General features: G+C 40.8%; 2 protein-coding genes across 2 annotated transcripts; both read left to right on the top strand.

Moving 5' to 3' along the window:
• The first annotated feature begins 456 nt into the window (after positions 1–456).
• Positions 457–3,855, top strand: LOC103695697 (ABC transporter G family member 9-like). Its single transcript, XM_088721736.2, has 4 exons — positions 457–784; positions 970–1,753; positions 2,729–3,045; positions 3,149–3,855. Exons 1-4 carry the CDS (start codon positions 680–682, stop codon positions 3,824–3,826), a joined length of 1,884 nt encoding a protein of 627 aa, XP_088577862.2. The 5' UTR covers positions 457–679; the 3' UTR covers positions 3,827–3,855.
• A 16,222-nt stretch (positions 3,856–20,077) lies between these two features.
• On the top strand, positions 20,078–23,817 carry LOC103713966 (ABC transporter G family member 9-like). The gene is made up of 4 exons (XM_039125792.3): positions 20,078–20,405; positions 20,591–21,374; positions 22,342–22,658; positions 22,762–23,817. The coding sequence occupies exons 1-4, from the start codon at positions 20,301–20,303 to the stop codon at positions 23,437–23,439; spliced, it is 1,884 nt and encodes a 627-aa protein (XP_038981720.3). The 5' UTR covers positions 20,078–20,300; the 3' UTR covers positions 23,440–23,817.
• The last annotated feature ends 2,808 nt before the right edge of the window (positions 23,818–26,625 follow it).

The raw sequence follows: 26,625 nt of genomic DNA, 5'->3' as shown, positions 1-26,625 counted from the left end.
ATTAATTTTAATATTTTTTAATATTAAATATAAATATAAACATATCGATATTTATCTGATCAGTTTTCTGCCCAATTCATATATATCATTAATTTCCATATGGCATGTCAATTAAAGTCATAGTAGATTAACCTCATCGGAAAGGACAAAAAGCGGGTAATGTGAATATAACCCTTAATTGTGTTGCGCCTCTTTATAGCCGTTAATAAATGTTGTGCAGCCTAGCACCATCGACTGGCGTTATCTAGCGGAACGGGCTGTGAACTGGGATATACCGTCGTGAACCGCTGATAACACCTTTCCTAAAACAAAACCTGGTTTAGGCGAGATGAATCCACGCGTAGGGTGGGATGCGATGGGTCGAGGTTACCATGCTTGAACCCCTCGAACTCCCCCGCGCTTATATATCAAGGGTGCGGGCAGACCTCTTCCTCCCAAATTGTCCCCATCCTCCTCTTCTCGACTCCTCCTCCCCATGCACAACACAGTCCTGAAGGTCTTGTGAACCAGGGAGCGAGTGACACGAGACAGGAACGAGAGAGAGGCCAGACAAGCTCCTCCTACAGCAAAATTCCGACGGGTGTGTGGGTGTGGGGGTGTGTGTGAGAGAGAGAAAGATTCTGCAGCGTGATTTTACGTTGAAGCGGAAGGGAACATTTGGAAGAGGGAGACGGGAAGGATGACGGAGATGGAGATGCAACCCCGATCGCAGCTGGAAGCAGACGAGGAAGGTGCCGGTCGTCGTCCCATCTTCGCCACGGCCCGCCATCCGGTTACTCTCAAGGTGTGAAATCGATCAGATGGCTTCATTTACTTTTTTTTCTTCTCTCATGTCCTCCCTTCCCCACCTTCTGTGCCGTTTTCTCTCCTTTTAAAAATGAATAAATAAATTCTCATTTTCTCAAATTAATTCTTATTATTATTTTTTTCTCTTATTCTCTGTGGTGGAACGGGATCGGATCGATGCAGTTCGAGGATGTGGTGTACAAGATCGAGGTGAAGGCAGACGGCTCCAGGAAGGGCGAGAAGACGATACTGAAGGGGGTGTCCGGGGCCGTGCTCCCGGGGGAGATGCTGGCGATGATGGGACCCTCGGGGAGCGGGAAGACCACCTTGCTTACGGCCCTGGCTGGTCGCCTTGCCCGCCCCGGCCGCCGCCTCTCCGGTAGCATCACCTACAACGGTCGGCCCTTCTCCAACCAGCTCCGGCGCAATATGGGCTTCGTCTCCCAGGACGACATCCTCTACCCCCACCTCACCGTCTCCGAGACCCTCCTCTACACCGCCCTCCTCCGCCTCCCGCGCACCCTCTCCCGCACCGAGAAGGCGGCCCAGGCCGAGCAGGTCATGGTCGAGCTCGGCCTCCTCGGCTGCTGCAACAGCATGATCGGCGGGTCCCTCGTGCGCGGGATCTCCGGTGGGGAGCGCAAGCGGGTCAGCATCGGCCAGGAGCTGCTCATCAACCCCAGCCTGTTGTTCCTCGACGAGCCTACCTCCGGCCTCGACTCCACCATCGCCGGCCGGATCGTGACCACCATCGCCGACCTCGCCCGGGGGGGCAGGACCGTGGTGATGACCATCCACCAGCCCTCCAGCCGGATCTTCTACATGTTCCACAAGATCCTGCTGCTCTCCGACGGCCACACCCTTTACTTCGGCAAGGGCTCCGACGCCATGAACTATTTCGCCAGCGTCGGCTACGCCCCCGCCGTGGCCATGAATCCCGCCGACTTCCTTCTCGACCTTGCCAACGGTATGCCTTTATTTCCCTCATTAACGTTCTCTTCCTCGTTCAAACAAGTACAATATACCTCATAAAAGGGTACCTTTCTTGGAATGATGCAATAACTTTGGCCTATCGGCCGACGTTCTCAGCTGCATTCCTGCACTGGCTCTTTCTTTTTTTTTTTCTTTGGTCAAAAGCTCCTTCCTATTTTTAGCAAAAAAAAAAAAAGCTCCTTCCTTTTCCCTATCCGAATTTAATGTCAACTCTTGGAAAATCTTTAGCATCCGAACACGTGCCAGGCAATGTTTGGCCATATTTAGTGCACGGTCAAATTTTCACGAGACATCCAAAGCATGCCTTGCCATGATGTATTTTGCATTTCATTTCCACAGGTAGGCTCCGGCTCAGGCTACTTGCTCTACTTTCTCTTTCCTTTTTTTTTTTTTTTTTGGTATGGTAGGGCTAATTCCTTTGATCTCCACAGTAATTTTTTTTTTTTTCAATTACTTGAATAAAAACAACTAAGTGACCCGTTTCATTCATGTGGGAATAATCTCCATCTATAGTAATTAAATTTCTATCCACCATATATGGCCGAGCATGCTCACTTTATATCTTCACATACACAGCTATGCTTTTTCCGCTTTCATGTATTGCTCGAGTGCAAAGCCTTTTGCTTCTCCTTCTCCCGAATTCATTGTGGAATCTCCTACTTTGATTTTATCCGAGGGATAGTCTTTGAAACTTGAGTTTCTAACTCCATGATATGGCTCAGGTTTAGTTTGGATTGTTGAAGATTATGTTGTTTCAAGTCGGTTGACTTTTTTTTTCCTGAAAAGGACTCAAAAGTATACTTTGTAATTAATATTGAATGTGGCATTTTTTAATAGCTACAAAATTCAATATTCAATTGAATCAACAAAACAAAAATGGAGGTAAAATAGAAGACTGTCATATCATAAATCCTCCCTCGGTTCTTTGTAATCTGTGTATTGAATGCAGGTTTGGCTCCCGACGAAACACTGGAGAGCCGAGAAGCTCTTAAGGAGACTTTGTCCTCTGCCTACTCTCACCGCTTGCATAATCAGATAGTTGAGGAGCTTCGAGAAGTAGGAGGAGAATTTAAAGAATCTGAGCTCCATAAAACTAGAAACGAGTGGTCTACAACCTGGTGGGAACAATTCTCAGTGTTGCTCCAGAGAGGCATGAAAGAAAGGAAGCACCAGGCCTTCTCTGGATTCCAGATTGCACAGATTATTATAGCAGCTTTTCTTGGAGGGTTTATGTGGTATGGATCCAGAGGACATGTTCAAGACCAGGTTTGGCTCTTCTCTCAATTCTCCACCTTATTATTATTTCTTCCTTCAGTTCACCACTTGGTTGTTTGATCGTTGTTGCTTCGCCCTTTATCAATGCTTGCAGATGGGCCTCCTTTACTTTATCCTAGGATTTTGGAGTTTCTACCCCGTCTTCGAAGCCTTATTCACTTTCCCACAGGAACGCACGATGCTGACTAAAGAGAGAGTTTCGGGAATGTACAGGCTCTCCTCTTACTTCACGGCTAGGATGGTCGGTGATCTGCCCATGGAGCTTATCCTCCCCATTGTGTTCCTCACCATCACGTACTGGTTGGGAGGTCTGAAGCGTAGCCTGTGGAGCTTCCTCATTACCCTGTCTGTCATGCTCCTACAGGTTCTTATCGCCCAAGGCCTCGGGTTTGCGCTCGGGGCTTTGGTCATGGACCTCAAGGCTTCTACCACGCTTGCGTCCGTGATCTTGCTTTCCTTCATGCTCGCTGGGGGGTACTACGTCCAACATGTGCCCCCTTTCATTGCCTGGATCAAGTACATCTCCTACATCTACTACACCTTCAAGATCCAGATATCCGCTCAATACTCGCCCGGCGACACCTACGAGTGCTCCAGTGGCCAGAGATGTCCTGTTGAAAGTGTTCCTGCAATTGCTGTAGTCGGCTTTAGCCATCAGAGTCTAGCAATTGCGGCCTTGTTCATAATGTTCATCTTTTTTAGGGTGGTGGCTTATGTTGCCTTGATGAGGGTCGGAAGGATCAAGTCGGGCAATAGTTCTTGCATGCATTAACTCTCTAGAAAAAGAAAATTTTGTAACTCAAAACTAAGGGTTTGTAACTCGTAATATGAAGATTTTAACATAAAAGGGTTTGTAACTCACTAGGCCTTCCTCATGCCTGTTGTCCCTCAAAGAATAAAAGGCTAGTTTTCCAATCTTTTTCAGCTAATACGTTGGTCAATTGGGCTCGAAGAAATGGGGTCAAAATTTTAGGGGATGATGTTTCAAGGTTCACAAAAATCTTGCTCACCATGGAGAAAGAGAGGGTGGAGGTTAGCAGTGCTTGATCCCTCCGTGCAAAATTGTCTGTTCAAGGTTTAATCTTTCAATCCCTCTAAGTGTCTTATTTATGATTTTAGGTGTTCTGTCTTCTTAACTTTGTGTTCCCATCGGCAAGTCTTGGGGTCTTTTTTTTTTATGATTGCATAATTAATCCTTATAAGATGCGGTCTTTATGCTTCTCTGTTGAAGTGCTGGTGTTTTTTATCTCTACTGCTGTATGTGTAACGAAAATCTTCATGGATCTCCTATCTTATGATTGTGTTTCTTCACTAGTGTGTCTTTGATTTTTTGGAATGTACGGGCCTGGGTGATCCTATCAGAAGAAGGATTGTAAGAGACTTTTTGTATTACGATGGTTATTGTGTCATCGGTCTCCAAGACTTAAAGTTGGAAGATCCTCCTCCATCTATTTTGAGAAGCATCTACGTTGGTCAAATTAATTCTTGGATATCCCGGGATGCAGCTGGGATAGCACGGGGGATTCCTATTGGTCGGAATTATTCAATGTGCAAAGAAAGGAAGTTCGAAGATTCCAAATTTTTGCTAGACGTTTACAGTGGTTTATGGGTCGTGGATCATGATTTGAAAAGGGATTTTTGGAGGTAGTTGAGACAGATTAGTTCTATATTTCATGGGCCTCGGATGCTGGGACCTGACTTTATTGCTACGTACAAAATTTATGAAAGAAATGGGAACCCTCAAGCTCAAAAGATTTCTTGCGCCTTTCTTTCGTTCATCAGGACATCTCAGCTTTTGGACCTCCCCCTAAATGGCCAAGATTTCACCTGGAGTGATCATAAAGACTCCAAGTACGGCTAAATTGGATTGGTCCCTTATCTCATTGGAATGGGATGACGTATGCCCTCAATCAAATCAAGTTGTCTATGCAAATATATGTTCGGACCATGCACTTGTCATTCTTTCCTTTGTTGGCCCTTCTGAGCCTCGAAGCATATCACTGCAGGAATAGTAACTTTTACCGATATTTTTTATAACCTTTACCGACGCTTATTAGCGTCGACAAAAGTCTCCCCGACACAACAACAGCAAGCGTCGTAGACGCGTCGGCGATACCTGAGTGGGAAAGATTTTTGCCGATGCAAAAGGAAAGCGTTGGCAAAACCAAGGATTTGCCGACGTTTATTAAAGCATCGGTGTATATTTTTTTTCCGACGCAAATTAGCGTCCGCATAGACTATAACTCGGGCGTGCCGCTATAGTTGGAGGGGTTTTTGCCCACGCTTATAAGCATCGGCGAAAGAGTTTCTGGTCGTGCCAAACCTGGTTTTTAACGATGCTTTAAAGCGTCAGGCGTGGAATTTTTTTTAAAAAAAATATTAGAAAAACACATGCATATCATAAATCAACATTTACATCAATATGAACCTGCCTTACATTTACATGAACACAAATATTCAGATCATTCAAAACATTCATATTGTCATATATGATTAATAAGTTTAGAATTACAATGTATTTTGAAAAATATAAGAAAGTTACATAGAAAACTCCTTAATAACAGTCTAAAAAGTATCACGGACCGGATTAACGCCATCATCATCTCTACGAGCTGTTGAAGTATCAGGAATCTACAAAAAAAAAAGAAACTTTAGAAGTTAGGAATATGAAAATTATTAACTTATGCAAAATAAGTGATAATTATGTAAAGCCATCAAATACATATAGTTATTTACCTGAGGAGGGAGAAATCACTATAACATAGATGAAATATGCTCAAGCTGAGACTACAAAGTTTGTTGGTTCTACTTCAACTCCGACAACTCTGTCTGATGGCGATTTTTCATATCTTCAATTGTTGTCCGAAGTCTACTAACTTCTGCATTGCTACTGCCTTTTCCAGCATTTCTTGTATACATACCCATTGCAGACAACTGAGTGGGGGTAACTCCAACGCCATAACCCCTCACTCTACCATAACGCTCTACCATAACGCTCTGGGCCCAATAATTCAGCGAGCACCTGAGCTTCGACATGACTGGTCGCGTCGAATGATGATGACTCTCCGACGTGCTCTGAAATAAGAGTTGTTGCCCTGTCCTATATCTCTCAAAAAAAAAGTCATATTAATATATGCCAATAATAGAACTAATAAAAATATCGTTGAAAATTCAAAGATGAATACATACAACTATATCTCTCGACTCTTTCCGAACAAAACTGCCATCTCGGTGGGTGTGAGTCATATTATAAAACTCCACCTTACCAAGCTCCCTCCCATTATCATCCATCTACAACAAAAGGTATATTGGCAAGCTAGTTATTATGATACATGCTATATGATAGAACAGTTAAAAATAGTTTCAAAGAGTTTCAAAAAAACTTACGAATTCAGCTCTACATCGAGCATAACTCATCGAGCCTGAAGTATGAGAAATAGTCTGAGAGGCTCGTGCAACTCTACCAATGTTGGAATATGTCTTCCCAAAAAAAGAATAAACAATATAAATTTGTAATCTAAATTATTAGTAAATACAATCTAAGGTATTGAAAAATATACACAACCTGAGCTTTCTCGGGAAATCAATAGTGGACAAGCTCCCTCCACTGATGAAGGATTACATCAGGAGGACAAACACGGGCAACCTCCTCTTCTGTCATACCATCGTGCTTCCAGTCCGCCTTTAACTTGGCTCTATATTCTTTCCACTTGCGGTTGACGGACTTTAGCACCCAATCATGGCTCTCTTTAGGGAGCAAAAACTTTTTCTACACCAAAGTAATTAAAGAATGTTATAACAATGTTAAATCAAAAAATAAAATTGTGATAGTAAGCAAATTCAATTCTTTACCTCAATAATTTTAAGAAGCTCAAACTTATACGAAGGAAGCATTTCATTTCATTTCGTATAGTTGAGTGGACACAATTGACCCTTCTGCGCAACTGATCTTAGAAAAGTCGATAAAATGCTTGCTGCCCTTTTGATGGGATGCCCCAGTTCATTGCAATGTACCACGATCTTCTCATCCTCATGTAGGCTCCACACGTCCTGTGCTCGAGTGGGTCCTCGTGTCCTCCTCACTCTCCTTAGTCCATCTATAAAAATAAAATAAATATCCATTAATTATAATATTAAAGGTAAATAATTTAATATAATTAGATTGTAAGAAAAATTAATATATAAAATGTAAATCAAATTACCCTAGATGTGCACGTCATCCATGTCTGGACAATCAGCAGGTAGCACGTGCTCAGACTGAGACTTGTGCTGAGTATGGGACTCATGCTGAGAATGGGACTCGTGCTGCTGGGACCACAGGAATTGATCGGAAGAAGATCCTACGGATATGTGCTGAAACTCAACATCTCTGAATCGTTTTCCTCGCATTGTTACTAGCATACACAAAGAGATCGTAGCAATCCTATAATTACAAAGAACCTTTCTATCGCCAACATGGCATATGGCAAATAGCACAAAGAGAGATTGGCATAATTCATAGTGTTAACAAGATTGGCACTTGTTTTTATTAATTCTCCTTGTCTTTTTGTAAGCATAAACATGGACAAAATGAGGGTAGGTGCTTTATATGCTAGTTAGAATGATTGATACTATCCTATTATTAAGTATCTGAAAGATCCTTCAACCAAAGTTGATAGAAAGTTAGAACTCCATGTCATAAATTATTTGGGCTTAGGAGATGAGCTGTACCAAAAGAATGTAGATGGACTTCTCTTGAGGCTAAAATGAAATGAAACCAGACACTATTAATTTCCGGAATGAACTGCTAATTTGACTAATTGATAATTCAAATATCGATTGAAATCTTAAGAAATAAAATAGAAAATATTGGCTGATATTTTGATATTATACTGACCAACATACTAAGTTATATATGCTTATATCGGCTGATATAATAATGACTAGCCGATCCCTATCCAAACAGATGTTAGCAGATATAATACCTTCAATTTAATCTAAGAAAATTTAATTTTCTTTATTTTAACAAAACTTACAAGGATATGATTTACGATTTCTCATTTTGACAATTTTTTTAATAACCAAAAACCTCTAAAAATATTAAAACTTTATTTATAAAAAGAATGTTGCTGATCTAAAGATTGATTTTGATGATTACAAAATCTTGAAGAATAATTACTAATGTTTGTGTTGCAAGAAGAAAGATAATTTGTTTTGCAAGTTGGAAAAATACAAGAAGGCCTCAAAAGCTTTCAAGAAAAGTTGGAAGAAAGCCACACTTCATTGGCCCAAGGTTCAAGTTCAAAGAATTCAAGTTGTAAGAGCAAACTCCAAGAAAAATTCAAAAGAACCGTCCTTGAGTCGACTCCTGGAAGTTTAGAGTCGACTCTGGCACTCTGGAGTTTCAAGGAACAGTGCTCAAGTCAACTCCTACTGTTCACGAGCCGACTCCCACAAAAAAAGACAGAGAGTTGATTTTCAGCGCTACAGTGCTTGAGCCGACTCCTACTATTCACGAGCCGACTCCAGCTACAGTGCCGAGTCGACTCCTACTTCATTCGAGCTGTCTCTTTCAGTCGGGACAGAAAGTAGTTGTCAGCGCTACAGTTCTCGAGTCGACTCCAGCTACAGTCGAGTCGATTCCCAGCTACAGTGCCGGACAGACTCTTATTCACGAGTCGACTCCTGCTTCAGCCGAGTTGACTCGAGCACGCTGGGAGACATAACGGCTAGTTTTTTTTCAACTTCAACGGCTCTATTTTTGTCTCTAACGGCTAGATCTTTGTTCCCACGCCATCCAAAGCTATAAAATCAAAGGAAGAGCTAGGGGAGAAGTTAAGAAAGTGGGAGATAACACATAGAGAAGAGATTTCAAATAGATTTTAAGAGAAACCTTCCAAAAGCACAAAAGGGTCATTCAAAGCAAAAGAGAGAGAAGAAAAGCATCCGAGTGAATCCCAAAGCTTCCTCTCTAACTGTGTGCTGCCTCAGTAATTCTCTACCTCGTGCGAAATCAGAAGAGGGTCAAGTAAAGAAGAAACCGAGTTCCTTCATCTACAAAACTTATTTGAGGGTTTCTTTTCTTTACTCTATTTGTTTATATTTGTTATATCTGCTTGTTTGAGAAGCTTGTATTTGTTTTAAACTCCTATTCTGACATCTTGTAACTTGATTCAATCAAGGGATTCAATCAAGGAGTTAAGGGTTACTGGTGAGCTAGTGAAAACCAACGTTGTAGGTTGTAGTTGGTAATCCCGAAAAAACCAACTGGGTTGGATTGTGAGCCCGTGAAAACAGTCGGATTGGTTCTAGTCGGTGAGCCTGTGAAAACCGACCGAGTTCGTTTTGATCTCGTGAAAATAACAAGTTAGGTTGTGAGCTTGTAAAACAACCGACTGTAATCTGAGGGATTATAGTGAAATTTTCAAGAGATCTTGGGGAGTGGATGTAGGTGCTGGGGTACACTGAACGACTATACATCTTTATGTTTGTGATGCCTTATCTTTTGTGTTTCATGCCTTACATTCATACTTGATTGTGTAATATCTCTAGCTTTCTTTCCTAATGATTTATAAGTGATTGTTTAGAACTTGCTTAGCTTCCACTCCATTCTTACCATTCACATAGATTAAAATTGATCATACAACTATAAGTTAATTTTAGATCAATTGTACCCTAAAGCCATAGTATAGTTAAATTTTTTAAATAATTAGACATCCCCTTGGAGACTGAAAATATTTTTACAACAGACTAAATATTTTTAATTCAATGATATGCACTTAATAAACTTTCACCTGTTGTTCAGTTGGCTTTCCAATGGCTGCCTCCCCCATTCTCCTCAAGAAACAAAATGTCAAAGAATTAAAGAGATAAGTGCATAAATATGGAGATATCATAAAAATTGATATAGTTCTAAGCGTTTATATCATATTAGGGATTGCAAGCGCTGCCCCAATCATACACGAGTGAAGCATTCTCAGGACATTTTAAGCAAGTGTAAGATCTCCAAAACATCACAAAAGAAGTTACATGAATTGGCATTTTGTAAAGTTACATGTCTTAAAGTTAAAAGTATATTACAACCCTATGAACCAAGAGGAACAAGACTATAAAAGAAGAATAAATAACGGGAAATAAAAACTCTTTAATCCATCTGAATAGCTAGCATAGCACTTAAAGAAATGGGATGAAGGGAGAATTAAAATCATATAATGCATATTTAATACATTTTTGTTTTTAATGGTTGCAAGTGCATTGACATATCTTCTGGGCCTGAACAGCATCCTTAAACGAAAAAGGGAAGAAACGGTATAAAGAGCTTTGATCTCTTTAATGAGCTCGCTACCAAATACCAATGTACTTGCTACTCAGGGCGACACCACCAAAGTACAAAAAAAGAATACCAGATTAAAGACACAGCTGCCAAAGAACCTAAGAACACGACGAAAAGAAAAACATAGCCTAACATGCATCTAACCTTGCTTTTGTTTCTAATCCCAAACTTTTGTGACATTTGATTGTCTTTGCTAGCATACTTCCATTAGCATTACTCAAATTTAAGAAATGCAGTAATACCTGGTAGAAACAAATAGAAATTGTCGCCAAAACTGTTAATTTCATAAACACACTACAAATTTCTTCTAAAATAAGCATTCAACATACGAATCATTAAAATGTAAGGCTTCATTTTTGTAACCTATCTTTGCCTCTAAAATCTTTTGAATTACCTTTTTCTCAGGTGGCGGAAGATGGGGTCGGCCGGTCGGCGCCGCAGAGAAGGGAGGAGGAGAGGAGGATGTGGACGGACGCTCGGTGCTGGAGAGGAGGGAGGAGGAGAGAAGCTTTCCGTCGGACGCCGCTCGTCGTCGGAGAGAAGGGAGGAGGAGAGGACCTAGAGCTTGATCGATCGGGATACAAAATGAGGAGGAGGGAGCTGGCCGCTTGGTTTTGTTATTAATTTGACTTTTGACGGCGCTTATACGCGCCGTCTTAGGATGTGAGTACAACGACGTTAATAAGCGTCGTCTATTCCTATGATATTTAAAAAAGCATCGGCTTTTCTATAACTTTACGACAACGCCCTTGTGCGTCATCTATTCTTGAGAATTACCGATGCTTAGTTAAAGCGTCGGCAAATCTTAGTGGTATTCGCTTTTTTTCCGACGCTTCTCTCTAGCGTCGGGAAAAAAGCGTCGGAAAAGGCCGATTTTCCTGTAGTATATTCAGGTTTGATAGAAGTTGGTTGACTTGTGACGAAATCAATGATGTGGTATCAAAGGTCTGGAAGTCCATCGGTTCTACTTGTGATGCAGTAATTAACCTCGTGCTCAAATTAAGAGCAACAAGGAGTGCATTGAGAAGTTGGTCTTCAATGGTAAGATTGTCAACTAGAGCAGAAAAGATAAGCTGCTTAAACAAATTCAACATTTTGATAGAAAGGAGGAACATGATGCACTTTCATTGGTAGAAAAAGAGCTTAATGAAAATTATAAAAATCAGATTCACAAAACTATAAGGTGGAGGAGATTTATTGAAAGCAGAGAGCAAAAATTAAATCATTGAAGGAAGGTGATGACAATACTGCATTCTTACACAAAACTGCCAACCTTTGGAGAATGGATAATTGGATTGATAAGGTAGAATGGAATGGATTTGAAGTCACATATGGAGAGGAAATCAAGAAACCATTTGCAACCTACTTTAAGAGCATTTTTGATGTTTAACCTAGATTGGAACTTCATCTATGGGCAGCAAAATCACAATCTCAGCATTCTTGAATCTCCATTCATATTAGAAGAGATTAAAGATGTCGTATTCAATTTCAAAGGAGAGAAAAGTACTGGTCCTGATGGCTTCTGTTGCTGGAAATTGGATCCGAGGGTGACCATTGGCTGAGAAGGGGGAGCTACGATGCGGGCGGTACGTCGGCGGGCTGCGTCCTCCGGAGAAGCTGCAAAAAGCCGGTGGTCGGAGTTTCCGGCGCCGGCCCTCCGATGCTTAAGTCAGAGGGGGGCTTTTGTGGGAAAAGAAGATAATTTGTAAGTAAAAGTCACAGCCAGAAATCAGAATCCCCCCAGAGGAAGAAGTTCTCTTTTTATAAGAGGGGCGCCAGTGTTACATGTGACGTCACCAGGCGAATTAATGAGTTACTGTCATGATTGGGCGTGATCGTGCGAATTAATGAGTTGCCGTAGGTGACTAGACGGAGTTGAGTGAGTCAATGAGTTACCGTGGACGGCTTGAGATTTTGAGTAAGCTGGGGATCCGTGGAGACCGTGCGCATTAATTATTGACAGCCGCTCAGGCGGAGATCGCTGGATGGGATTCCGGATGAGGAGGAGAGGAGCTTGATTTTCGGTGGAGTGGAGAGATCCGCTTCATCCTTGGATTGGGTCCTCTTCAGACTTGGGGTTGATCCCGCTCAGCTTAGCCGAGATCAAGGCCGCGAGGCTGTGAAATCTGAGGTCAGGGATGCCGAGGTCGGGCGCCTCTGAGGTCGGGCTTCTCATGGTCGGGCGCCTCTGAGATCGGGCACCTCTAAGGTCGGGCGCCTCTTGGTCGGGCGCCTTTGAAATCGGACGACTGTCATCACGTGCCGGCGATGCGTCCACGTGTTGCGGGGCAATCCATTTTTTCGCCAACAGCTTCATTTTCTGTTTCTTCCAAAATTTCATCCAAAATTGGGATGAAATTTTTGGTAACCTCTTCTTTCTCTTTCAACAACTTTATGACACTAACATTGACCTTTCTTAGCTCAATCATATAATTAATTCTAAAGAAAGAAGTTGCTACAGATCCGAATGATTTTCGCCCCATCAATGTTATACATAGCTGCATCAAGATTGTGACCTAAGTGTTGGCGGGCTGCTTGCAACCGTTCATGAATGAGCTTATTGACCTGGCGCAGACAACTTACATTAAATAAAAGTCAATTATGGATAATATCTTCCATGTCAATAAAATTTTGTTTCAATCCTAAATTTTTGCTCAACCTATTTCTGGTCAGAAAATTTCCTTCAAGGTGGATTTCTCATGGTATCTCCACTTATGGATCCTCTCCAATTTATGATTGGAATTGCAAGGTCTAGTTAAATCACTGGCCACCATATCTGTATTGCATGAATGAATTGCTGGTCATCAGATATGAACGGCAAGATACAACAAAATTTTATGCTCTCTCCAGTTCATCAACCCTGCATGAACCAATTAAAGTTTTACCAATGCTTTCAAGCATTGGGCTAGCTCGGGCCTTTGCGGACGCTTATAAGCGTTGGGCCTTTGCCGACGCTTATAAGCGTCGTTATAATTATTTTTTTAAAAAAATATTTAAAAATTCTAACCTTAGGATTGAAACATCGTTATAATTCATTCGATAATTTCTTCTCATTAAAATGGGAACTGGAGATCTGTACAAGAGAGCTCGAGGATTGGAAGGGCCACACCGCTCCATCATCCACTTGAGAGAACAATCAAAAAGATTACATAAATCAAATAAAAAAAGGAAAGGCAAAGATTTAAGAAAGAAAAACAAGACAAAAATAACAAGATGCCAAGCTTAGGGCATCTTGGAGGAGAACAACTCAAAACAAAAGCATCGCAAATGCTCCACCACCCAATCTTTGCTTTTTCTTTTTCCTTTTATTTTCTCTCTTCATCCCTGGCTTCAGATTCTTAATTTTCTTCATCTCCATCACTATTCTGAATCACTGTCCATGCTCTCCATTCCCTTCAACCCTCTCCACTTTTGCAACCAATACCAGCAAAAAAATGGAGGTGGGGGAGAAGGGGTGGGGGGACTCATCGGAGATGGCCTTGGGGGAGAAGGGGTTGGAGGGCTCAGTCAACCATCGAACACTTGGTGTGCATCCAAAGGAGGAGGTTTAGAGGCCTTGCTTTGACAACGTCGGATGCAGCGTAGCCATTGATGAGGAGGTCGACAAGGCTGTGGAGGAGGCAGAGGTGGAATGTACGGTAGGCAACGAAAAAGGCGGTGGGCATGAGGCGGTCCTTGATCGTTCGGAGGCGAGGAAGAAGAAGAGGAAGAGGTGAGGGAGGCGGCCTCGCCATGGGAGCATCTAATTTAACCACCTAAAGATAGATTCCAAAACTTAGGAGGGAAAAGGAAAAAAAAAATAAAACAGAGAAAGGAAAGAAGATAGAAGAGAAACCTGGGTCCTCTTGGAAATAGCGATGGTGGAGCCCCTCGAAGAGACGCTGGAGGGTTGCCTCGCTGCTGCTGAGCTACTCCTCCTTGACTTCCCCTCTGATCTCGACCTCAATCCTCCACCCCACCGTTGGAACCGTAACCCCCCACTCCCCGCCGCCGCCGAAGGGCTCCAGGACCAGTCCGAGCTAGATATCCTTGACTTCACGGTCATTCCTACCATCGATGGCCTTCCGGTTAAGCATCTCGTGATTTCTAAAAGGATTTGTTGGATTTGGGTTAGGGAGGAGGAGGAGGGGGGCAACTAGAGGGGTTAGGGATCAAGAGGGGGGGAGGGTTGGGGAGCGGCTGTAGGGGTTAGGGATGGGGGTGGGGGGGTTGGTGGGCGGCTACAGGGTTTAGGAATCGGGAGAGGGGGATTAGAATTTGTCTCTTTTCTGGTTTTAGTTAGGGGGAATGGCCTCCGAGGGGAACTAGCCTCCGACGACATTTTTTAAAGCGTCGTAAGAAATGGAGGTGCAATTGGTCTCCGACGACGCTTTCTAAAGCGTCGTCTAATTACTTTTCTCTTTTTCATTTGGTCTCTGACGACGCTAATATGCATTGTTCTTTGCACAACGCTATTTAGCATCGTCATAATATTATAACTATCGACGCTATTTTAAAGCATTAGCAAAATTTGGCGTTGCAGCTAAAATTACCGACACTTCTACCTGGCGTCGGCATGTAAATCTTTGGATAGCCAACTTTTTCTGTAGTGAACAAATGTGGCGTATTCTTCATCATAGTGCGAACCCCCTTCTTGTCTACCCTGTGAGGAATGGGCTGCTAGAAAATTCTAAATTCTTTGGTGAAGTTGATGAATGTAACTTTGGGGTCGCTATAGCATCACTCTTGCTACTATCAAGATCTCTTTGAATTGGAAAGAGTTGCAGAAGCACCAAACTTTTTACTTTGTCATGCTATTAGTTGCTCATCTCAAGGAACAATTTAGTTGGGGTTGTATCAGTCATCCAACTTGCTTCTTTATCTATCAAAGTCATAATGATCTCGTCTTTTATGACATTTAAGCACAGTGTCAAATATATGATTACCAATAATTGATATATTAATATCTAGGTATATTAGCTTTCATCTTTGTTTTGATAAAAGCAGTAGCTTTTTGCATGAGAATATGTAGTTTATAGAATGCAGCTTGGGAAGGTTGGGAAAGCAAATGAACAATTTAGATCCAGCTTCACCAGCAAATAACTAACATTACCGTGAATTGCACCATCGGAATGTGAAGTTGATTTAAAAGTAAGGGTTTGTTAGGATGGAAATAACCTGGCATGGAAAAATAAATTCAATGTAAGTTAACCATATTTGGTACGAAAAAAAAGATGAATAAAATGGTAAAATAAATGGTGGATCCTATGCATATCTTACTAAGAGAGAAGATAAAACAAATACCACTATAAGATAGTATTTTTTTTCGACGTTATATTATCAAGAGAAGAAAATTTAAAACGATCATTTCTTGATGGAAATACCTCCACTCATGTTATATTAATATTATATTAACCATATTATATAGTTAATATTAATTATATTTATATATTATTAATATTAGATTAATGTATCAAAAATATATAATAAATATATTTATTATTTAATACTAATATAACGTACATTTATAATATATAAATAATATATTGTCACTACATATTTATACTATATTATTTATTTGTTATTATAACTAATATTTAATTATAAAATATTAATAAATATATTCATTATTAATATACTAATAAATATACTAATTATAATAAATATACTTATTATATATACAATTTTTATAATTAATATGTTTATTAGTTATCTATTATAAATAATATATAAATTTATCTATAGTCATTATTATATTAAAATATTAATATTATTATTTATGAGTAATATAATTAAGATAGTAATATATTAATATATTTATTGATAAGCATTATTTATTATTAAATGATTAATAAATATTTGTTATAAATTAATAAATATAACATGGGATTTATTAACCATTAGTATATTTATTTACCAATATATATATTTATAAAATTTCTAATAAATATAATTATTTATATGCATAAATGATATTAAAATTTATTCATAATAAAAAATATATTTGATAATATTTATATAGTTAATTTATAAATATTTTTTAGCTCTAATAAATATATTTGACGGAGGATTGTCTAATAAGAAATTTAGCCACACTTCCATTAGTGCAAATATAGAAATTAAAAAATATATTTTATTTAAAAATTAGGGAATTTTATTTTTATTTGGACTTTAGGACTTAAATTTTATGAAACTCTAGTATTCTTTTCTATATGAACTCTTATTAGAGTTTTGGATTTAAATAAATCGATTGCCATGCAATTGAGAACATAAGTTTGTATTATTAAGATATGAGATTTGAGAATATTGAGTTGTCTTCTTCCTTTATCTTCTCCTCCTTCTTATATTTTCTTCCATCCTCTTCTTCTTCCTCCTCCTCTTCTTTCTTCTTCTTCTATCCTGCATCAATGTTTCAATATTTAAAATGGCCAATATTGATGGCCTTCATGTAAGTGGACCATAAATGGCCAAAAAAAAAAGTGAACAAAAAAAAAATATTTTTTGAATTGTTTATTCAAAAGCATCGTTGGGAATTTGGCAATATTTTTATATAAGATTATCTCTCCAACCAAATATAGTAATCTTTTTTTGGTACTATTTCATGGAGTAATTTTCTATCGACTAAATATGGTAAAATTTATTTTCTCATGCAATAATTTTTCTAGCTAAATAATTCTCAGAAATTGTTAGATTATCCTATAATCTGACATACCTCAACCAAAATGAACCCTAAGAATTTAGATATAATTCAAGATTGTATTTTGATAGGACTTCAATTATAAGTCGAAACAATAATTTAGGTCATTTTTAGATTTGTTATCTCAAAAAAAGTTCATATTGAGTTGAGTTTGGATCCTTAATTAACATTGAAGCTTAGACAAAGGATCCTATGGGTTTCCCAATCCAAAAACACAAACTGATTTTACTTGGATAAACACATTTTAGCCTTGGCATGACTTAATAACTGTATAGGGCAATAAAACTTACATGAAGGTCAAGCAATTGACATCTTGATCTTTGAAACTAGCTTAACTGTAGTCACAAGAAGTTTCGGATGTGCTCCTCACCACCCATGAGCAGCACCTTGATTTTCCAAATCTATCTCCAAGCATTCTAATGGGGAAGACCTTGCAAGCACTCTCAATTGAGTTGGGGACCAAGTCCATAGTTGTGTTCTTTTATAATGTGCCTCATCCATTGAAAGCAGCATCAGTTTTAGAGACTAAGATGGTTGTTATCTCTACTATAGTTTTATAGAATTTAACTTTATTGCAACCACCATAAAATATATCCCATCACCGTACCGGAGACTTATTTTGAATCAGAGTCGAGATCAATTTAAAACAACTAAAACAAATCAAAATGTGTGTTAGTGTGGGCCTTATCTAGATGGGCTCAAATCAGATAAATTTCCACATGATTTGCATAAATACTTGTCAGATCTAGTCTAAGCTATATCTTGGGTTGCACTGAACACTTATCAAATTTATTTTTGTCGCAAATGCTTCCTCAGCAACTTGGTTCACTATAAAACACGTCTAGGCACTAAAACAAATAATAAATTTAATTCAAACTAATTGATCTATTCAATTTCCAAATGGAGGAGAGGATGCTACGAAGCATCTAGGAAGGATATATACGAAACCTTCAATTAGTACAGTTTTTAGAAAAATCAAGAGGCAAGGTTTGAATAATTATTTGAAGAAAAGAATGATGATAGTACCTAAAACATGCAATGTAGGTAATTACACAAATAATTTTTCGGTAAAGCATCAAGTAATAAACACTTTGATGCAATTTTATCTACTTATGTATCTTTTCTTTTCTTACCATAGTTATTTTTCATCAGCTATTCGATATATATTTTGTATAATTCAATAAAACATCTATCTACTCATGGTCAGTGATATGCCTCGGTAACAACCCTAACTAGTATAGCTGGTCGACCAATAGGAGTTCGCCACATGGCTAGCATTAAAGGCGCATAAAGATATTTAATTCTCTACAGCTATTGTTTGTTATATCTTGGTCCATGATTGTGCACGATTAATCCATGTGGGCGAGACGTGTTATAAGTAGGGTATTATCGAGCAATTAGGGTGCATGCCTGTCTTGCTCGGCAACTGGCGCTGATCTTTTTCTATAAAAACTGCACCCGATGGACCTCCAAGTATGTTCTCTAGACTTACTACTTATATGCTGAAGTGTTGTATTCTCCATTCGTTATCATTGATTTTATGTAAAGAAAGTGTATATTTTGCTAATACAAGACACTGTTTGCTATTAAAAATAATTTTGAATGTTTGGATCATTTTCTTTCGCATAACATTTTCGTTTCCCTTTTTTGGTAAATCAATAATGTAGCGGCTTCCCAAGGCATTTGTATAAAGCATATATTTCATACTTAACCATCGAAGCAGAAGGGTTAACTTATTTATGAACCACACATTGGGCTACAAGCAGGTCGGATTATATCCGATCGTATCTATTTCCGTATCTGATTCGGGTTAGATTCAGATACTATTTTTTTGACCTGGTTAGATCCCGATACAGATTCGGATAATCAGTTCAAAAATCTCTCGGATACGGATACACATGATTTTTTCGAATTTGAATCTAGATCTAGATTTAGATATCAGTATAACAAGGGTAAGTAAAAAGAAGAAGTGTAAGTTAAGCTTAATTAGAAAACCAATTAAGTGATTAACCAAATCTAAACTAAAAAGAATCTAGATATCAGATGGCTGTCACTTAAGACAGTAACTAGAATACGAAAAACTCGATTTAAATAAAATTCTTTGAATTATCCTACATGCCTGAAAGGCGGAAACCTCTTGTTCGTCCATTTCGTCCCTCTTTTCTCTTCGTCGTCTTCAAGCAACTAGAGTTTCGATTATTCCATCCACTTCTTAGTTTCCACCCGGCAATTGGAAGTCGAGAGACATCTTTGAGGTGCCATAGATTCCGTCTACTTTGGTAACAAGCAATCTCGATTGGTACATCCTTTATAAAATTGTTAGTTTTTATTATTAATAAATACTTGTTAAAATTTTATTTTTTTACTGAATTCTTTTTTTACGTTCATATGTGTATTGCTAGTTTTCATCATTGAATTTTGTTCGAATTTGATTAATATCCAAAAAAGTATCCGATTTATACCTGTATTTGGATTAAAAAAATGTATATGTTTAATACCCAACTCATATCTATATCCATTGATGTCAAGTATGGATATGCATAATGTCTAATTTAAATTTGTTTAGAACAAATATAGATATTAATTTTAATATTTTTTAATATTAAATATAAATATAAACATATCGATATTTATCTGATCAGTTTTCTGCCCAATTCATATATATCATTAATTTCCATATGGCATGTCAATTAAAGTCATAGTAGATTAACCTCATCGGAAAGGACAAAAAGCGGGTAATGTGAATATAACCCTTAATTGTGTTGCGCCTCTTTATAGCCGTTAATAAATGTTGTGCAGCCTAGCACCATCGACTGGCGTTATCTAGCGGAACGGGCTGTGAACTGGGATATACCGTCGTGAACCGCTGATAACACCTTTCCTAAAACAAAACCTGGTTTAGGCGAGATGAATCCACGCGTAGGGTGGGATGCGATGGGTCGAGGTTACCATGCTTGAACCCCTCGAACTCCCCCGCGCTTATATATCAAGGGTGCGGGCAGACCTCTTCCTCCCAAATTGTCCCCATCCTCCTCTTCTCGACTCCTCCTCCCCATGCACAACACAGTCCTGAAGGTCTTGTGAACCAGGGAGCGAGTGACACGAGACAGGAACGAGAGAGAGGCCAGACAAGCTCCTCCTACAGCAAAATTCCGACGGGTGTGTGGGTGTGGGGGTGTGTGTGAGAGAGAGAAAGATTCTGCAGCGTGATTTTACGTTGAAGCGGAAGGGAACATTTGGAAGAGGGAGACGGGAAGGATGACGGAGATGGAGATGCAACCCCGATCGCAGCTGGAAGCAGACGAGGAAGGTGCCGGTCGTCGTCCCATCTTCGCCACGGCCCGCCATCCGGTTACTCTCAAGGTGTGAAATCGATCAGATGGCTTCATTTACTTTTTTTTCTTCTCTCATGTCCTCCCTTCCCCACCTTCTGTGCCGTTTTCTCTCCTTTTAAAAATGAATAAATAAATTCTCATTTTCTCAAATTAATTCTTATTATTATTTTTTTCTCTTATTCTCTGTGGTGGAACGGGATCGGATCGATGCAGTTCGAGGATGTGGTGTACAAGATCGAGGTGAAGGCAGACGGCTCCAGGAAGGGCGAGAAGACGATACTGAAGGGGGTGTCCGGGGCCGTGCTCCCGGGGGAGATGCTGGCGATGATGGGACCCTCGGGGAGCGGGAAGACCACCTTGCTTACGGCCCTGGCTGGTCGCCTTGCCCGCCCCGGCCGCCGCCTCTCCGGTAGCATCACCTACAACGGTCGGCCCTTCTCCAACCAGCTCCGGCGCAATATGGGCTTCGTCTCCCAGGACGACATCCTCTACCCCCACCTCACCGTCTCCGAGACCCTCCTCTACACCGCCCTCCTCCGCCTCCCGCGCACCCTCTCCCGCACCGAGAAGGCGGCCCAGGCCGAGCAGGTCATGGTCGAGCTCGGCCTCCTCGGCTGCTGCAACAGCATGATCGGCGGGTCCCTCGTGCGCGGGATCTCCGGTGGGGAGCGCAAGCGGGTCAGCATCGGCCAGGAGCTGCTCATCAACCCCAGCCTGTTGTTCCTCGACGAGCCTACCTCCGGCCTCGACTCCACCATCGCCGGCCGGATCGTGACCACCATCGCCGACCTCGCCCGGGGGGGCAGGACCGTGGTGATGACCATCCACCAGCCCTCCAGCCGGATCTTCTACATGTTCCACAAGATCCTGCTGCTCTCCGACGGCCACACCCTTTACTTCGGCAAGGGCTCCGACGCCATGAACTATTTCGCCAGCATCGGCTACGCCCCCGCCGTGGCCATGAATCCCGCCGACTTCCTTCTCGACCTTGCCAACGGTATGCCTTTATTTCCCTCATTAACGTTCTCTTCCTCGTTCAAACAAGTACAATATACCTCATAAAAGGGTACCTTTCTTGGAATGATGCAATAACTTTGGCCTATCGGCCGACGTTCTCAGCTGCATTCCTGCACTGGCTCTTTCTTTTTTTTTTTCTTTGGTCAAAAGCTCCTTCCTATTTTTAGCAAAAAAAAAAAAAGCTCCTTCCTTTTCCCTATCCGAATTTAATGTCAACTCTTGGAAAATCTTTAGCATCCGAACACGTGCCAGGCAATGTTTGGCCATATTTAGTGCACGGTCAAATTTTCACGAGACATCCAAAGCATGCCTTGCCATGATGTATTTTGCATTTCATTTCCACAGGTAGGCTCTGGCTCAGGCTACTTGCTCTACTTTCTCTTTCCTTTTTTTTTTTTTTTTTTGGTATGGTAGGCCTAATTCCTTTGATCTCCACAGTAATTTTTTTTTTCAATTACTTGAATAAAAACAACTAAGTGACCCGTATCATTCATGTGGGAATAATCTCCATCTATAGTAATTAAATTTCTATCCACCATATATGGCCGAGCATGCTCACTTTATATCTTCACGTACACAGCTATGCTTTTTCCGCTTTCATGTATTGCTCGAGTGCAAAGCCTTTTACTTCTCCACTCGAATTCATTGTGGAATCTCCTACTTTGATTTTATTCGAGGGATAGTCTTTGACACTTGAGTTTCTAACTCCATGATGTGGCTCAGGTTTAGTTTGGATTGTTGAAGATTATGTTGTTTCAAGTCGGTTGACTTTTGTTACTGGAAGGACTCAAAAGTATACTTTGTAATTAATATTGAACGTGGCATTTTTTAATAGCTACAAAATTCAATATTCAATTGAATCAACAAAACAAAAATGGAGGTAAAATAGAAGACTGTCATATCATAAATCCTCCCTCGGTTCTTCGCAATCTGTGTATTGGATGCAGGTTTGGCTCCCGATGAAACACTGCAGAGCCAAGAAGCTCTTAAGGAGACTTTGTCCTCTGCCTACTCTCACCGCTTGCATAATCAGATAGTTGAGGAGCTCCGAGAAGTAGGAGGAGAATTTAAAGAATCTGAGCTCCATAAAACTAGAAACGAGTGGTCTACAACCTGGTGGGAACAATTCTCAGTGTTGCTCCAGAGAGGCATGAAAGAAAGGAAGCACCAGGCCTTCTCTGGATTCCAGGTTGCACAGATTATTATAGTGGCTTTTCTTGGAGGGTTTATGTGGTATGGATCCAGAGGACATGTTCAAGACCAGGTTTGGCTCTTCTCTCAATTCTCCACCTTATTATTATTTCTTCCTTCAGTTCACCACTTGGTTGTTTGATCATTGTTGCTTCGCCCTTTGTCAATGCTTCCAGATGGGCCTCCTTTACTTTATCCTGGGATTCTGGAGTTTCTACCCCGTCTTCGAAGCCTTATTCACTTTCCCACAGGAACGCACGATGCTGACTAAAGAGAGAGTTTCGGGAATGTACAGGCTCTCCTCCTACTTCACGGCTAGGATGGTTGGTGATTTGCCCATGGAGCTTATCCTCCCCATTGTGTTCCTCACCATCACGTACTGGTTGGGAGGTCTGAAGCATAGCTTGTGGAGCTTCCTCATTACCCTGTCTATCATGCTCCTGCAGGTTCTTATCGCCCAAGGCCTCGGGTTTGCACTCGGGGCCTTGGTCATGGACCTCAAGGCTTCTACCACGCTTGCGTCCGTGATCTTGCTTTCCTTCATGCTCGCTGGGGGGTACTACGTCCAACATGTGCCCCCTTTCATTGCCTGGATCAAGTACATCTCCTACATCTACTACACCTTCAAGATCCAGATATCCGCTCAGTACTCGTCCGGCGACACCTACGAGTGCTCCGGTGGCCAGAGATGTCCTGTTGAAAGTGTTCCTGCAATTGCTGTAGTCGGCTTTAGCCATCAAAGTCTAGCAATTGCGGCCTTGTTCATAATGTTCATCTTTTTTAGGGTGGTGGCTTATGTTGCCTTGATAAGGGTCGGAAGGATCAAGTCGGGCAATAGTTCTTGCATACATTAACTCTCCAGAAAAAAGGAAATTTTGTAACTCAAAACTAAGGGTTTGTAACTCGTAATATGAAGATTTTAACATAAAAGGGTTTGTAACTCACCAGGCCTTCCTGATGCCTGTTGTCCCTCAAAGAATAAAAGGCTTGTTTTCCAATCTTTTTCAGCTAATACGTTGTTCAATTGGGCTCGAAGAAATGGGGTCAAAATTTTAGGGGATGATGTTTCAAGGTTCACAAAAATCTTGCTCACCATGGAGAAAGAGAGGGTGGAGGTTAGCAGTGCTTGATCCCTCCGTGCAAACTTGTCTGTTCAAGGTTTAATCTTTCAATCCCTCTAAGTGTCTTGTTGATGATTTTAGGTGTTCTGTCTTCTTAACTTTGTGTTCCCATCGGCAAGTCTTTGGGTCTTTTTTTTTTTATGATTGCATAATTAATCCTTATAAGATGCGGTCTTTATGCTTCTTTGTTGAAGTGTTGGTGTTTTTTACCTCTACTGTTGTATGTGTATCGAAAATCTTCATGGATCTCCTATCTTATGATTGTGTTTCTTCACTAGCGTGTCTTTGATTTTTTGGAATGTACAGGGCTTGGGTGATCCTATCAGAAGAAGGATTGTAAGAGACTTTTTGTGTTACGATGGTTATTGTGTCATCGGTCTCCAGGACTTGAAGTTGGAAGATCCTCCTCCATCTATTTTGAGAAGCATCTACATTGTTCAAATTAATTCTTGGATATCCTGGGATATATGCAGCTGGGATAGCACGGGGGATTCTTATTGGTCGTGTTGAGAAAATATGCATCGAAACTCGAAATAACTGCAATTGAATTTGGCTCGAGTTTGCTTGAAAAAGTTTGTGTCAACTGAATGGAGTCGACCCCTAGCATCTAGGAGTCAACTCATGTGAAGCTTGAGTCGACCCTAGGGATGAGAGGGTCAACTCGCATCTTGCCACAGTGAAGAAACAGAGAGCTATTTTTGGGGTCGCTTGCAGGAGTCGACTCCAGCCCTGTAGGAGTCAACTCCAGCCCTGTAGGAGTCGACTCTCTCAGAAAGACAGAGCGTGCCAGTCTTCGGTGCTAATAATTGAAGTCGTTCCGAGGATGTCCGAGTCGACTCGAGCTTATCAGGAGTCGATCCCTGAAAGTGAAGAGTCGACTCCTGATCACGGGATTGATTGAAATGGTGGCAAGATGGGCCTTTTAACTTAGGGTTTTGTAGGAAAGTTTCCTTATGTGTTGAAAACCTATAAATAGAATTTTTTTTGTGAACCCCAGGGGAGATTAGAGCGACTGCAGTGAGTTCCTTTTGAGTTCTATCTCTCTTGTATGCCCTAGTTGTGCAATCTCCAATGAGGAAGAGAGATCGTTGTAACCCTTGCTGAATATATTGATCTCTGTGTATGGCCTCTATGGACGTAACCCGTATTGGGGTGAACCATGTAAAATTATTGTCTTTGTGATTGCTTGATTTTATTCTCTACTACTTCTTCTTCTCGATCCGTCTTTCCGCAGTTTGGATCTAGGAAAGAAAATAGTACGATCGGAGGGCGAGTGCTTTCATCCGCAACAACTGGTATTAGAGCTACGTTTCCTATGTTCCAATGGCTGATGAAGGAATATTGAGGATAGAGAAATTCAACGGACAGAACTTTGGTGTGTGATAGATGCAGATGGAGGATTACTTGCTCTCAAAGGATCTGAATCTACCACTAGGCGGAGAAAAAAAGCAAAGCCGATAGATATGCCATCAGAGAAGTGGGAGCGTCTTGATAAGAAGGCACTCGCCGCTATCCGTTTGTCCTTAGCATCAGAGATCCTCGCCAATATATCCAAAGTAAAGACTGCAAAAGATTTGATGGACACACTGGCTTCCATGTATAATGAGCTAACAGGAGCGAACAAGGTATTCCTGATTCGACGGTTATTCACTTTGAAGATGAGAGACAGTGGGAGTGTTCATTCACATCTGAGTGAATTCAATACCTTATGTGCCCAATTGGAATATGTGAATATCACGTTCACTGATGAGGTAAAAGCGTGAGCTCTTCTAGATCAGATGCCTGAAAGTTGGAAAGGCTTCATCACGGCTGTTAGTAATTCTTCGGAAAAGACTACAGCAAGGTTTGATGAAGTGGTGGCTCTTTTTCTGAGTGAAGAGGCTCGAAGAAAAATTCTGGATCCATCAGCGAGTTCATCTGGAAATGCGCTGGCTTTTGAAGAACGTGGAAGGACTTCAAAGAAGGGAGACAGAAACAGGGGTGGACGATCCAAGTCTAAAAACAAGTCTAGACCTCTTGGAAAGTGCTGGAATTATGGGCAGAAGGGTCACTTGAGAAAAGACTGCAAAGTGCCAAAGAACAACGATGGTTCTGACACTAAAGCAAGTGCTAATCTAGCCGAAACTGCAAGTGAAGACAATGCCCTGATACTGTTCTATGATGTTCATCCGAAGTCGTGGATAGTCGACTTAGGTGCCTCATTCCACACCACTAGGAACAAGACAATCATCTCAAACTATGTTGCCGGTGATCACGGCAAGGTGTATCTTGGTGATGGAAACAGTTGCAACATCGTAAGAAAGGGAGATGCTCAGATAAAGACATCAAGTAGGATGACTTTAACTCTAAGAGATGTGCGACATGTACCCAAACTGGCTCGAAATCTGATTTCGGTAAGTTAGTTGTCGGATTTGGGGTTTCTGACCACTTTCAATGATGATACTTGGAAGATCACTAAGGGAGCCTTGGTGATCGCTCGAGGTGCAAGGTTGGGAACACTATACATGACAGCTGATACTGATTCCAACATCAGTGCTGCAAATCCGATTGTTGATGCAAGGACATGGCACATGAGACTCGGTCACATGAGTCAGAAAGGGATGAAGGTGATGATGTCCAAAGAAAAACTGGGAGATCTAAAATCTGTGGATTTGGAATTCTGTGAAGATTGTGTATTGTCAAAGTAGAAGAAGGTCAGTTTTTCAAAAGAAGGTAGTACCAAAAAAAATTCTAAGTTTGAACTCATACATACTGACGTGTGGGAACCAACTCAAGTGGCTTCTCATGGAGGAGCAAGGTACTATATCACGTTCATAGACGACGCTACCCGAAAGCTATGGGTCTACTTCTTGAAGCACAAATCCGATGTATTTGAGAAGTTCAAGAGGTGGAAGGCTTTAGTGGAGAATAAGACAGGTT

This window comes from Phoenix dactylifera, chromosome 1, assembly GCF_051530095.1.
Source record: "Phoenix dactylifera cultivar Ajwa chromosome 1, Ajwa_hap1_PhDact_Kaust_v1.1, whole genome shotgun sequence".
NCBI lineage: Eukaryota > Viridiplantae > Streptophyta > Magnoliopsida > Arecales > Arecaceae > Phoenix > Phoenix dactylifera.
The sequence above is the reverse complement of the archived record's forward strand: the minus strand, read 5'-3'. Positions and strand labels throughout refer to the sequence as shown.